This window comes from Conger conger, chromosome 6, assembly GCF_963514075.1.
Source record: "Conger conger chromosome 6, fConCon1.1, whole genome shotgun sequence".
NCBI lineage: Eukaryota > Metazoa > Chordata > Actinopteri > Anguilliformes > Congridae > Conger > Conger conger.
Window position 1 is genome coordinate 53,695,159 of NC_083765.1, and position 14,103 is coordinate 53,709,261.

The following is a 14,103-nucleotide window of genomic DNA, read 5'->3' on the forward strand; positions in this document are numbered from 1 at the left end:
CTATACCTTAGTTATTAATAGTCAAATATGGATATTCAGTAGTCAATATGAATATTTTATTCGTGAATTTATTCCAAATGTACTTCGCATGAAAGTAATTGTGCACGTTAAATTAAAGTTGTAATAAAAAAGGCAGCAAAACGCAGCTTGGCGGTATCCTCAAGAATTTCCTTCCCGGACTATTTGTGGTTAGACACTGAGTGACCACTGAAGATGGTGTGCCAGTGTGAACCTATTTAAACTTTCCGCCTCCCTCCCTCCCTTCTCTGTTGGTCCCAGGTTGGCCCACTCAGCTGGTCGTCTGCGTGATGTCAGAAGCACGTCACACAGAGGTGGCCTCACATGAAAGAAAGAGGGGAGAGGGGGCGGATTGGGGCGCTGCCATCTCCTCCCACGCCCGTCCGGTTTAGTTCCTCTGCCGACCGAAGACCAACAATGATGCCCCGTTCAGTAATGTTAGCGGTGGTCCTGCTCGGCGTGTCAATAATGCATTCCGTTTTGGCTCAGAGCGGTAAGTATCGTTATTATGTTTATACATGGCTGACAGGTGGCTTCGTAATTTTTTGGGAAATTGTGCTGGTTCGAGAACCCGTTGCCCAAGGATTCGAGGGGGGTGGATGCGTGTTGTCACGGTCAAATTCGAGGGTTTGTTTTTTATCACCGTTGAATATGACACGACTTGCTAAAACATGGAAACAACCTGTTATGTTTATATTAAATAAATACTGGCTACCTCATGGAGAGGGTGAGATGCATTTTGCAGCTAATCGTAGCTGTGCATTTTGAGATGCGGTTGTGCCTGTCATTGCGTAAGTGCGCGTGGAGGAGAAAAAGAGGAAAATGAGAGTATATCGATAGCTAGGCTGTCGGCTAGGTGTCATGCATTCAAAGCTGGTAAAGTGCTAGCCAGCTGCCTGACCATCTGCGCAAGACAACGTTATATTTCAGTATGTAGCCTACAGCAATTTCATAATATTATAGAACAGTGTCATTGGACTAGATACTTCTCAGCTGCGGTTTTAGGTTGTACGGATTTAGGTTTGACGCTGTCAAATAGGGCAGAAATGGTACAGTTCGTGCCGGACAGTTGAACAGTACTGGCTAGCCAGCCTTGCATTCCAAGACCATCTCGGAGGTGATTGGTTCTGTCGCATGGTATAAAGTAATGAGGACAGGAGGGAAGGGGGTCCCGTACTTGTATTATTTAGTATCATTTTTTCCAACAACGGAATAGGAAATATTAATAGATCCCTGCTGCTTGTTTCTGCTCAAATGTCGGGCTAATGAATTGTCCAAACTTGGCAATGAACCAAATTTACAGCATTGACCTGCCTTTTGCATTTACTGCGGCCCAAGTGATACCAGACTAAAGTGAGCTATGCAGGTGCGTTAACATGCACCAGGTTCACAGGTAAGTATAATGATGATGACTATCAGGGTGACATCACATGGACTGAACGAAATGGCCATTGATACTATGTTATGAGGCCTGGATCTTTTATCTGTTGTACACTGCAGTGAACCAGCTGTCCAGTGTGATGATCCCTGTTCAAGATTCAACATTTTCATCTAAATTCAAGTAGATTAGTTACAGTGTAGGCCTATATATTAATGTAATGTAATGTAATATATTGTAAGAGCAAACAGGGAGATGGTACATGGAAGTCATTCACGCCAATCATCTATTCAACAAAATGTTTTTGTTTATATTTCTTTTGTGCAAAATGTATTTAGTTGGACTACTGCTCTTTAATACATTAGGGTATTTTTTTGGTGAAAATTGAGGTTTTGGTGAAAATTGGCAATTGCTGAAATAACTTGTGGGGTTTTCCTGGCTTCTGATCCCCTTTTCAGTTAGACAACAACACAAAATACAGTTATAGTTGGGAACAAAGGCACTTACCTTGGGCAGACTCAATCGATGCAGTAAGTTCGCATTTTTCGCCAAGCTGTTTATCTGTGAAATTGTCTCATTGAGACACTGACATTTTGTTGTTTGAAAGGATCACCTCTGCAACTGTCCTCTGCAATGTTCACATCAGTAACTGAGCCAAGGTAGTGGCCTGCAGCCTTATTGTACAGTCAAACTCAGTGCCATGAGCATGTGTTCACTGGTGGGGACACAATGTAATGGCTTATTCAGAGTTTCAAATTATGAATGTTTATTTTAATCACCAGAAAGATTCATAACGTGGTTGTGATTTTGCTTAGCTTTCCAGTAGAATCATGCGCATACAGTGGGTTTTGACAGGGTTTACACACGCACATACACCCACGCTCACAGTGTACTTGGTAGTGTGTAATTTGTTCCATTAGAAACAAATTCATTCAGGAGGTCCATGCTAACGATATGGTTGCAATTGATACTACAGTTTAGAAATTCACTCTGAGCTGGAACGGGTTGTGAGGAGTTGAGATTGCGGAAGTCCTGGAGCTGTGCTGGACATAGCATACCATTCTGCTGCACGCTCCTATCAATAGGACTATGGGACAGTACGAGGGATCGTGTCTTTAGTGTCCTATTGTGAAAGTGCGAGTGCTGTTGCTTATGTCACTGCTTTCCTCCTTGTGTCTGACCTGTTTGTATTTTTTCGTGAATCTGTGTTCAGACATTGCAGCGTTAATCGTGCATGTGAACAGCAGCGGTTTCTTCAGCCAGCTGCCGAAAGAGATGGCCCTAGCTGGGTCATTGTGCAATGCAGATACACTCACTGAGCACTTTATTAGGTAGATCTGTACACCAACTTGTAAATGCAAATATTTAATCAGCCAATCATGTGGCAGCAACTAAATGCAGAAAAGCAGTTGGTGCCAGATAGGGTGATTTGAGTATCTCAGAATCTCCTGGAATTTGAGCAACAGTTCTGCAGGAAGAAAAGCATTGTTAATGAGAGAGGTCAGAGGAGAAGGGCCAGACTGGTCGAAGCTCACAGGAAGGTGACAGTAACACAAATAACCACGCATTACAACAGTGATATGCAGAACAATAATAATAATAATAATAATAATAATAATAATAAGCTTTATTTATACAGCACATTTCATACAGAAAACATAGCTCAAAGTGCTTTACATTAAGCCAAGTACAAAGACAACACATTGTAGACAAAATAATACGGAAATAAATATATATATAGCCACACCATAAACAAATAAGAAGAGCATCTCTGAACACACAATGCGTCAAACCAATCAAAAGTGGACAGGTAACAGCAGCACAACACCAATAAGTAAAAAAAAAAAAGTCTAATATATACCTAATAAAGTGCTCACTGAGTGTGTTACAGTAGGTAGGTGGCAAGATGGTGGTTTGGGTTTTAGCCCCTGAGGACCCTGAGGAGGCAGGGCTGCTTGAATGTCATGCTGCCCCATTTTAGATGTGCTCTGCGAAGAAAACCTGCAGAGGCAGGGAGACAGTTCGCTGGGAGCCATGTACACTGATAATTTATTTTCCTTTCGCATGAGAATGTGCACTGAAAAATATCGCCATGTTAAACTCGGCCACAAGCCTCCCAGTTACTCCTGGACTGTATATAATCATATGTACGTATCTAAAAAAATATCAGAAAAAAATATTATTTGTTAAATATATTTTATACCGAAAGCAATAGATCTAGCTGTGAACATATCATTTGAAACTATGTCATACTGGAAGGTTTCTGTAGAACATATACTGTATGTAAATGTACTTTAGCAAAATAAAAATTGGCCTATATGAACTGCTGACAGAGAATGAGCCTTTGGTTCAGGGTTGGTCAATGCCTTGGACATTCAGTCTATGTAGGCTAATGCTTAGCCTTTTGCATTCCTCTGATGCAGTGACGTAGCAAAGTGTGTCACCTTGGCACTGCTGCCAAAATTAAAATCTAGGACACCAAACTTGGGTGTGCGGGTTTAAGATGATATATATTAATGATATAATTTTGTCATAGATTTAATCAGCATTGTGGCAGAACTGGTAGATTCCTTTGACTAGGTAGTATTTTGCAATAGAATTAGCAGCATTGTGGACTATGTGTGGTCCCTGTAGCAGTCAGTATAGAGGTATGGGGGCCTGTTCTTTGTAGATAATAACAAATATGTTATAGGCTGGTGACAAGTCCCAGCTCCTGCCAGTTCAGCTGAGGAGAGACTTTGCCATTGTGCTAGTTCGGTCGGTGCACCAGGAAGTGGATTTTGCTTCACTGTTTTACACAAATTAGCACATTTGAACTGAAGATGTTAGCATTTATAGCTTCTGGAACAGCTCTCCACTCACCTCGCAGACAAGTCGCCCGCATAGAATATCTCATATCCGGCAGAAAGTAAACTGAGCTTGTCCACCACAAAGACTGCTAAAATGGATTAGTGGAAAGGTCTGTGGAAATGGTGTGTGCAATCCTGATTTGCCACCGTACTTTGTGCGTAGGTAATGGGTGATAAACAAACGCAATAAATTATAGCAGTCCTGTGTATGATGTTGAGAGGTGCAGTACAGAAATTCATCAAAACACAGCAAGTCATTAGCAGCAACTCTTAAAACCCTGTATGGTTTTGCATGTACAGAACCAGGAAATTCAGAGTGCTCACATAATTATTATACCGTTCGGGAGATATACCGTGCTTGTCAGTGTCGAATGAAACTCAGTACTCTATTCAATGAGGTCTAGCACTGAGGGGAGTCAGCCAGCTTCCTCTCAAATGCACTGAAAAGCATATTGCCGAAACTTTGAGACAACGTTGTCATTCTTGCCCGTGTTACCTGCCTGTGTCATTACCTGAACAAACGCGGTGGGGCGTCGCATTTTCGGGTTTTACGGGACTTGCAGAACAAGGTCCATGTAGCGCAAACCCACACAAATGCATGCGCATAGTCCCCGAAGAGAAGCAGCCGTATGAGAAGTCTGTGGGATGGTTCCGGAAGCTGTCTTTGTGCTCCAACAGTGGGGCAGCTGACTCACAGGCAGCATGGTGGTGATGAATGCTAAGGTTTCTGTCCGCTGGCAGCCGCAAGCATCAGACGCAGGGCCATATATAACCCGTCGTCAAACAAAGCAAGAACCCGGCACCCAATTTTCCACTACCGGCACTACCCTGGGCCCCCCAGTCTGACGTCGCCTTGTGAAGGCAGCCTATTAATAAACCGATCAAAGATTAATTTCCCTGGGTGAAGCCTGCTAATTGAGTGGCTTCCTGGGTGACCGGTCCCCCTCGGTTGAATAATTTTATGCAAGGATGGTGTGTGAGTGAACAATCACGTTGGTGTACTTCCTGGGCTGTCTGGATAAGGGATATGTTCTGCTATCCTAAAATGTTGCATCAGTAAAGCCTGTGGTGGAGGCTTTAATAATAATAATTTTATTTGTATTGCACTTTATATTTAAAAAAAAACAAAAAAAAAAAACCCAGATGTTTCCTTACAATATGCAAGGTCTGTGCATGGTGATGCTCTAGACAGGAGCCTTAGCCTTTGAAAGCATTTGTAACCCCTTTATCTGAGGTCAGAACAGACCACAATTCTACCCTCACAGGTTCTAAAAAAGATTTAAGTAAGGGATTTTACCCGATGAATCGTTTACTGCCCTGAAGGGCAGTTATTTCCTCATAACTGACTCGTTCATAGGGTATTATCCCGCTTATACAACTTGACAAAGTAATGTAGCTATAGACAAGTTGTTTTTACTACAGAAACAAATCTATTCATTGAAACATAACATTATCGGGAAAAGAAATAGTCCCTGTTGCTCCGAAAAATTGCTTCATCACCGGAGCTAACTGCATCATCACCGGAGAAGTTCACTAGCTCACCATCGCCGAAAGAACATATAATGTTAGCTCACAAAATAATGGCAAGCAATTTATAGAAATTTGATGTTGTATTCCAGACTTCAGTGCCATGCAACTAAACATATGGCTAGCCCTCTCATTTTTACAGTGCTGTAGCTGTGAAAATTAGCTGGCATGTCTCGTTCTTGCAGCCAGTCCTGCCAAACAGCAATCTTTAGTTTTTAAGTTTTCATGTAGGCCCATTTTTTGTAATGTCTGCCATTGTCTATTTGGTCGACCTGCTCCTCATTCTGTTGTTTGTGCATCGTTCCATTGATTTCTTTTTTGGGGGACTGTCTTGGCATTCTGCTGTGGCTCATGAATCACAATTGCCATAATTTCCAAAAATATAAAATTACTATGGACTTCACGCTATATTTAGTTTACAGAGAATATCAGTGTACTAAATATATTTGAGCCATCCATGTGGAAATATAGGCTATTCCTCTGTGCTTGCGGTAATCCCTGTTGTTTTTGGAGCCAGTAGCCGAAAAAACTTTGATCATGCTCTCCTCATACTCATGTGTTGGAATTATTTGATTATTACTGCCTTAGTTGATGAAATTTATCACCACCCATGTGACACGTCTCGGCCTATCAGAATGCCGTATTTGCCCAAGGTGGTCGGTTATTTTTCTCCCACTCTCACTCTGATGTGAGCAGGTCAGTGCTATAGGCCTACAGAGAGATCAGGGAAGTTTATAAGTTCGGCCTAAATTGTAAACAGGGCACATCTGCTGCTCTGACAGTAGGTGTGGTCCCGGTCACCCCGATTCCCCAGCTGAGACCACCGGCTTCCACAAGTGGGTCTGTTAAAATAAGTGAAATGCACTACTTCATGCAATGCCTTTAAATGCAGGTGTGAGTGAGCAGTGTGTGACCCCAAGGCAATACGGCAAAAAAAAAAGTATTATTGAAATCAGAATAAAACGTGTGTGTGGTCCGGACACCGTCTCTATAGCCTTGGTGGAAGCACAACACATAACGCGTGTTCTTTGGCTGGTGAGGAGATGTGCAATCAGGACATGTGCAGTCTTTATGCGCATGATGGGACTGTGTCCACCAGGGTCCCTCAGATCTACCACCAACAAAAGGTCATTTGGTGATTCGACTGAAATGACCCGGGTCCTTTGAGTTTTACATGAGCATGCACCATCACCTATCCTTTTTGAGTGTTTATTTTGTCAGAGAAGAGGTTGGGGGAGTAGTGTGATATCACGCGGTGTGCTGAATTACAAGACATTCCACTCCTGTTAGTACTGTTAGGAGTGTGAAGTAATTAGCAGTTTATTATTGGATCTATGCAGGGATGAATATAGCCAAATTCCAAACTGAACTATTTAAACTTCAGCTTTTTTTTGTAAACTTTTTTTGTTAGTGCTTATTGTTAGTAACACATTGTGTGAGGGCTGCTCATTGTTTCCCTGTTCTTTTGAGTAAATAAAGGATTCATGCACCAAATATGAGGCGGCACGGATGGTGCAGTGGGTAGCACTGCCGCCTCACAGCAAGGAGGTCCTGGGTTCGAATCCCCGTCGGCCTCTCTGTGCGGAGTTTGCATGGTCTCCCCGGGTCTGCGTGGGTTTCCTCCGGGTACTCCGGTTTCCTCCCACAGTCCAAAGACATGCAGTGAGTGTGTGAATTAATGGTGTGTGTGCCCTGCGATGGACTGGCGACCTGTCCAGGGTGTATTCCTGCCTTTCGCCCAATGTATGCTGGGATAGGCTCCAGCCCCCCTGCGACCCTGTTCAGGATAAGCGGGTTCAGATAATGGATGGATGGATGGGCACCAAATATGCACCTGCTATTTCATGAAAACAAAACCAACCTGCAACCAAGGTATTGCCTGATGACCTTGGGTGTCAAAAACAAACACAAAAACCTTTGCCCAGAACTCCTCAGGAAATCGTAGTCCCATCTAAATTAGAATTAGAAAGACATTTTGTGAGGAAGTGAAACTATTTCTATCGGTTTCACGGTTTTAAGCTCTTGTTCCATCAGCCATCTACTGAAGATGAATATCTGATGTATTGACAGTCAAATTACAGTACATCATTTTGATACAGAACAGAGATACCAACAAGGAATTTATCCAGCAATTTTTGCATAAAGAGATAAAACGGAGGGTAATGAGTCAGACAGGCCACCGAGTTAATGATTTAGTTCCACCATTTTTGCAGAGATTTCTCAATCTCATTTCTCATTAAATATTGACGGCGGTACTTTTAGCATCTTCCCCGCCGGCTATGGTGCAGACTGTGCTGCTCTTCTGTAATCTATTTTGGAGGAATGCGCTGTCAGAACATGCTATGGGAATGACGGGGCTGCCAAGTCCTGTTCCCCACATTCACGTACGTGCCGTACGTTCAATCGAGCGCGCAGCCCATGTCATCTGAAACACAAAAGCAGAGATACAGGGGGCAGCCTGAAGTCTAGTGGCTAATGTACAGGATTGGGATCTGGTAGGTCGATGCTTCACACAGCTGATGGGCCTCTGAGCAAGGCCCTTAGTCTAATCAACTGTAAGTCAGCTAAATAACAAATTCTATATTGAATTATTATAATTCTACAGTGCATCCGGAAAGTATTCACAGCGCTTCACTTTTCCCACATTTTGTTATGTTACAGCCTTATTCCAAACTGGAATAAATTCATTTTTTTTCCTCAAAATTCTACCCCATAATGACAACATGAAATAAGTTTTTTTGAAATTTTTGCAAATTTATTAAAAAGAAAAAACTAAGAAATCACATGTACATAAGTATTCACAGCCTTTGCTCAATACTTTGTTGATGCACCTTTGGCAGCAATTACAGCCTCAAGTCTTTTTGAATATGATGCCACAAGCTTGTCACACCTATCTTTAGGCGGTTTCGCCCATTCCTCTTTGCAGCACCTCTCAAGCTCCATCAGGTTGGATGGGGAGCGTTGGTGCACAGCCATTTTCAGATCTCTCCAGAGATGTTCAATCGGATTCAAGTCTGGGCTCTAGCTGGGCCACTCAAGGACATTCACAGAGTTGTCCTGAAGCCACTCCTTTGATATCTTAGCTGTGTGCTTAGGGTCGTTGTCCTGCTGAAAGATGAACCGTCGCCCCAGTCTGAGGTCAAGAGCGCTCTGGAGCTGCATTCATCTTTCCCTCAATCCTGACTAGTCTCCCAGTTCCTACCGCTGAAAAACATCCCCACAGCATGATGCTGCCACCATCATGCTTCACTGTAGGGATGGTATTGGCTAGGTGATGAGCGGTGCCTGGTTTACTCCAAAGATGACGCCTGGCATTCACGCCAAAGAGTTCAATCTTTGTCTCATCAGACCAGAGAATTTTGTTTCTCATGGTCTGAGAGTCCTTCAGGTGCCTTTTGGCAAACTCCAGGCAGGCTGCCATGTGCCTTTTACTAAGGAGTGGCTTCCGTCTGGCCACTCTACCATACAGGCCTGATTGGTGGATTGCTGCAGAGATGGTTGTCCTTCTGGAAGGTTCTCCTCTCTCCACAGAGGAACGCTGGAGCTCTAACAGAGTGACCATCGGGTTCTTGGTCACCTCCCTGACTAAGGCCTTCTCCCCCGATTGCTCAGTTTAGACGGGCGGCCAGCTCTAGGAAGAGTCCTGGTGGTTCCGAACTTCGTCCATTTATGGATGATGGAGGCCACTGTGCTCATTGGGACCTTCAAAGCAGCAGAAATTTTTCTGTACCCTTCCCCAGATTTGTGCCTCGATACAATCCTGTCTCGGAGGTCTACAGACAATTCCTTTGACTTCATGCTTGGTTTGTGCTCCGACATGCACTGTCAACTGTGGGACCTTATATAGACAGGTGTGTGCCTTTCCAAATAATTTCCAATCAACTGAATTTGCCACAGGTGGACTCCAATTAAGCTGTAGAAACATCTCACGGTTGATCAGTGGAAACAGGATGCACCTGAGCTCAATTTTGAGCTTCATGGCAAAGGCTGTGAATACTTATGTACATGTGATTTCTTAGTTTTTTATTTTTTATAAATTTGCAAAAATCTCAAAAAAACTTTTTTCACGTTGTCATTATGGGGTATTGTGTGTAGAATTTGGAGGAAAAAAATGAATTTAACAAATTTTGGAATAAGGCTGTAACATAACAAAATGTGGAAAAAGTGAAGCGCTGTGAATACTTTCTGGATGCACTGTATATACTACAAAATGAAAGAAATAAAAAAGATTTAGTGATCAGATTTAGTAAACGCAATCACCAGGAATGGGCTAGTCAGGAATTACCACAGGAATCCATAACCTATAAGGCCTGCTATAAAATTAACCTTATTTCTGAAACCTATGAGCACAGCCAGTATTGACCATAGAGCAAGCACTTCTGAATAACTCCTCACAAAGTCTACCAGTGGTCCATATAAGCCATTATGATATCTGGCGAATTTCCATAGTGGAAATAAGCTGTGGGTGTGGGACCCTCAGACAGTATAATATTGCTTAGAAATAAGCCATTAGCTTCATTTTTGTTGGATGGATGGAGTATGAGTATGTTTCATCAAACATTCTGCCCACAAAACCAAGATCAAATCCAGTCTGAAATCAACTTGGCTGACATCTGCCATACATATTACTGGTTTCTTATACTTCCAATGTACCATCATTGGTCACACTATTAACACTACAAACCTTTATCTGTGGACAACCTTTATCTGTTATACTGAACAACAGAACAGGGAAAACCTTTCTATCCCATTGGATGTTTGTCGGGTCTAAAATCTATCGTCTATGAAGACACTTGCAGATCTCATATTACCCTGTTGAGCTGGGGGTGGGACACCTCTGGTCTGAATGTGGTATATCAGTGTTGCCAGAAGTAAGCACAGGTAATCAAAGTATGAGATTCAAATGATAGTATTCCAGAATAAATCTCAACATCAGGCTAACAGGAAACACTGCTTTACTTTTAACACTATCCTTAGTCAACCAATAATAGAGCTCTCGAGACAAGGAAACCTAGTCTAAGTCTGAACCAATATATAAAAAATAGAAAATGTTTTTGGCTCCTAGATAATGAGAGAAATGGAAAGGACTTTTAGTTTTATTTGCATTCACACAAAACGGTCCTTCAATAGGCCTGCATTGGCAGGACTGTCCAAAGCTCTCCACTTTTAATATTATAGTTTCTTTCCACATCCAGTACTGTCAACTGACATGTATGAAACAGTAACAGATCCCAAGATCCCATAATGTAAATAAGCTGGCAGAGTAGGTAACTTTCACCTTCTTTGAATTTCTCAGTATTAGTCAGGTTCTAACATGACTTTGTCAGAAACACACTAGGTAATTGTGCCCCCTTTTCCCCTCTGCGTTTAGTTTTGTCAGTGAAGCGCTTGTGATCTTGCTAATGAATCACGTAATCATGAATGCAGTGATTGGGCACATAATGCTGCACATTGCAAAGGCAAAGCGTTCCAGAAGCCTGCGACGTGTGAACGTCCAGACGTGAAGTCACGGGCGTGATCTCAGCTTCTCGGCGGCAGGATTCTGGGATGTAGTTCTGCGGCGGTGCGATGTGTGCGGCGCTGAGCCGGTTCTGATCGCAGAGGGACCGGCTCTGTTGCCATAGCGCACTTCTATGGAAACGGCTCCCCCGCCAGCAGGCGCCCACAGTATCCTGAGAGACATGCTCTGCTGCATCCTCCATAAACCTGCTGCGGGCCCAGCTGATTTTCACGTCTAAATTTATCCTTTAGTAGGGCACCAGCGCGACACGTTCAGTCACTTCTGCACTTCTCCTCCATTCAAGTTTTTGTTGCGCGTCGGATTTTGGGGACGTTTGGTCCTCATTCAGTATTTTAACCTGTTTTGTTATTTTTCATGTCAGAACATTTTCTCAGTGTTTTATATTTTCCATAAAATCAGTCACAGTCCACGAGCAGTTATAATATGAAACACGTTATGAAATGACTGTACGGCATTTGAAAAGTTCAGTAGTGTCTTATAACCCCATCGGGGCTGGCCACCTCGAAAACTACAATAAAAAAATCTATCAAATCAAAGATTAATCATATCATACTATTTATTTGATGGATAAGCCTTTTTTCTTATTTTGTATTTTTGTGCTCATGGATCATTTCCATCATGTTTCTGAGGACTTTTTTGGTGGATCTCACTTTGGTGAGAATCTATTTGCAATTCAACAATACGTAACTTCTGCAGTCTGATAAACACCAGTCAACTGTGAATTCAGCAATAATAATGAGAACAGGACATTTATGAAACATATATAAATCTGTTTGCCAGTTCACTGCCACAATTTCTGCCTGTTGAACAATATTTTGTTAATGACATGCCATGTACAGAGTGATACAGAATGGGTTGAGATTACATCTAATTTTTACAGATCATGTTTTAACACTGATTCACTAGTTTGCGAGTAAATTCTTACAAATTGACACATTGTAAAATAAGATATTTGTGTATGTTGGGTTTTGAAATGAGCAGCTCTAAACATAGCTCTTTCAAAGCATATAAAATTCATGAAATGTGTGTAAAATATAGGCCTATTTATGAAGTGTCACCTGTCATTGTGCGTCAGTGATATTCAAAGTCGGATGGTTTTTGCCTTTGGAAGCTGTTCAGAGCTGCAGTGGGGAAAGGATCAGGTGTGACAGAATTTGCTGTGTAGAAAACACGATAATGTGTAGGCACTCTGCTGCAGCCTTTCTCTTTTATTTGGACCAAAGCACTTGAGGCCGGCTATAACCTTACTAATAAATCAAAGGACCGAGTTGCTGCATTTCTGTTCGCATGAGAAACTGGGACAGCTGAATTTAGTAGGGACTGATGGCCTGATTTACTAAGACCTTTAGCACATGCAAATCCTTTTAGCATATGCCAATCATCTTAGCACATACAAATCAAATTATTTTAGCACATGCTAATCCACTTAGCACATGCAAAACCTTTTAGCACATGCAACACCATTTAGCACATTCAAATTATTTTAGCACATGCAACACCTTTTAGCACATGCAAGTCTTTTAGTACCTGCAAATCCTTTTAGCACATGCAAAACCAACATGACCAATGACTGTTCATTGTATTTGTTTTGCACCAATCGTTGATTTTGCATTTGCTGAAGGTCGTAGTAAATCAGGCCCTGAGAATGTTGTGAATTTAGCTCAGGTTTCACCTGGATATGACCTGGGTACATCTTAGTCTGCTTGAAACCTTTCACTTTTCAACCAAAAATATTCGGGTTTCCACCTGAACTTCATGATATCTAGACGTCTCTAGACCTACGTATCTAGCCAGGTGAAAACCTTGGTTGAAAAGTGAAAGGTTTCTAGCCGACTCGTACGTACCCAGGCTATATCCAGATGAACCATGAGCTGCAATAAATTAGTCTAAATTAGTCTGTTGCCAAAACGGCAGTCCTTGATTTTCAGCCCTCTAGATTGGCCAATCCTTTGCTCAGTGGGTTTGTGCCATTGTAGGTTTGTACAGCTGTTGGTCAGTCGCTGTACTATAGTCTACTGGAAGGTGCTGCAATTTAGGCATGTGATTTACATAGCAAGCAAGACTTTTGGGGGGGCATTAACCTGTCCATCATTCATGTGTAATGTCATTACTCTTTTATTCTTATAATCGATTCATTTGATTCATGGCCTGCTTTTTCTTTATTTGCTTGTAATCATTATTTCATTTCTCTTTTTTGTTGCTGTCCACCCCGTTCTTTTATTAAACCCTGCATTCCTTCACCTCCCATTCCCTCCATCCTAACCCCATCCCCCCCCCTCCCCCCCCCCCACCTTCCCCCGATGCACTTCTCCTCTCCAGCTGGGTTTGTGAAGTCGCCCATGTCAGAGACAAAGCTGACAGGGGACACGGTGGAGCTCTACTGCGAAGCCGTGGGCACCCCCACCCCCGAGCTCCAGTGGTGGTACGGCGAGACCAACCGGGCGGACTCCTTCAAGCAGCTGTGGCACGGCGCGAAAAAGCGCCGGGTGTCCATAAACGAGGCCTCCGGGAGCAGGAACACGGTGAGCGTGCTGGCCATCGCGCGGCTCGCCCTGGAGGACTCGGGCACCTACGACTGCCGGGCCAGCAATGACCGGCGCCGCAACGACCCCAGGCAAAACCCCAGCCTCACCTGGATTCGAACGCAGGCCACCATTTCCGTTCGGCAGAGTGAGTGACGCGAAAAAACCCTGAGGTCTATTATAAACAAATTTAACAACCTCTCCACCCCCAGCCCTCAAAACTCCCAAAGAGCATTGAGCTCGCCCCCTCCCCCCCGCCCATCCTGAAAGGAAACCGATACGACCCTC

General features: G+C 43.0%; 1 protein-coding gene across 3 annotated transcripts in view; it reads left to right on the forward strand.

Moving 5' to 3' along the window:
- The first annotated feature begins 349 nt into the window (after positions 1 to 349).
- The window catches only part of LOC133130094 (neuroplastin-like), a 36,601-nt gene continuing 22,847 nt past the window's right edge, over positions 350 to 14,103 (forward strand). For 2 of the 3 annotated variants that reach the window (XM_061244339.1, XM_061244340.1), the window contains exon 1: positions 350 to 511. In XM_061244339.1, coding sequence (XP_061100323.1) covers positions 436 to 511 — 76 coding nt within the window. In that variant the 5' untranslated portion in view covers positions 350 to 435. Of the gene's footprint in view, positions 512 to 13,612; positions 13,964 to 14,103 lie in introns of all 3 variants that reach the window. The other variant, XM_061244341.1, reaches the window with a different exon arrangement.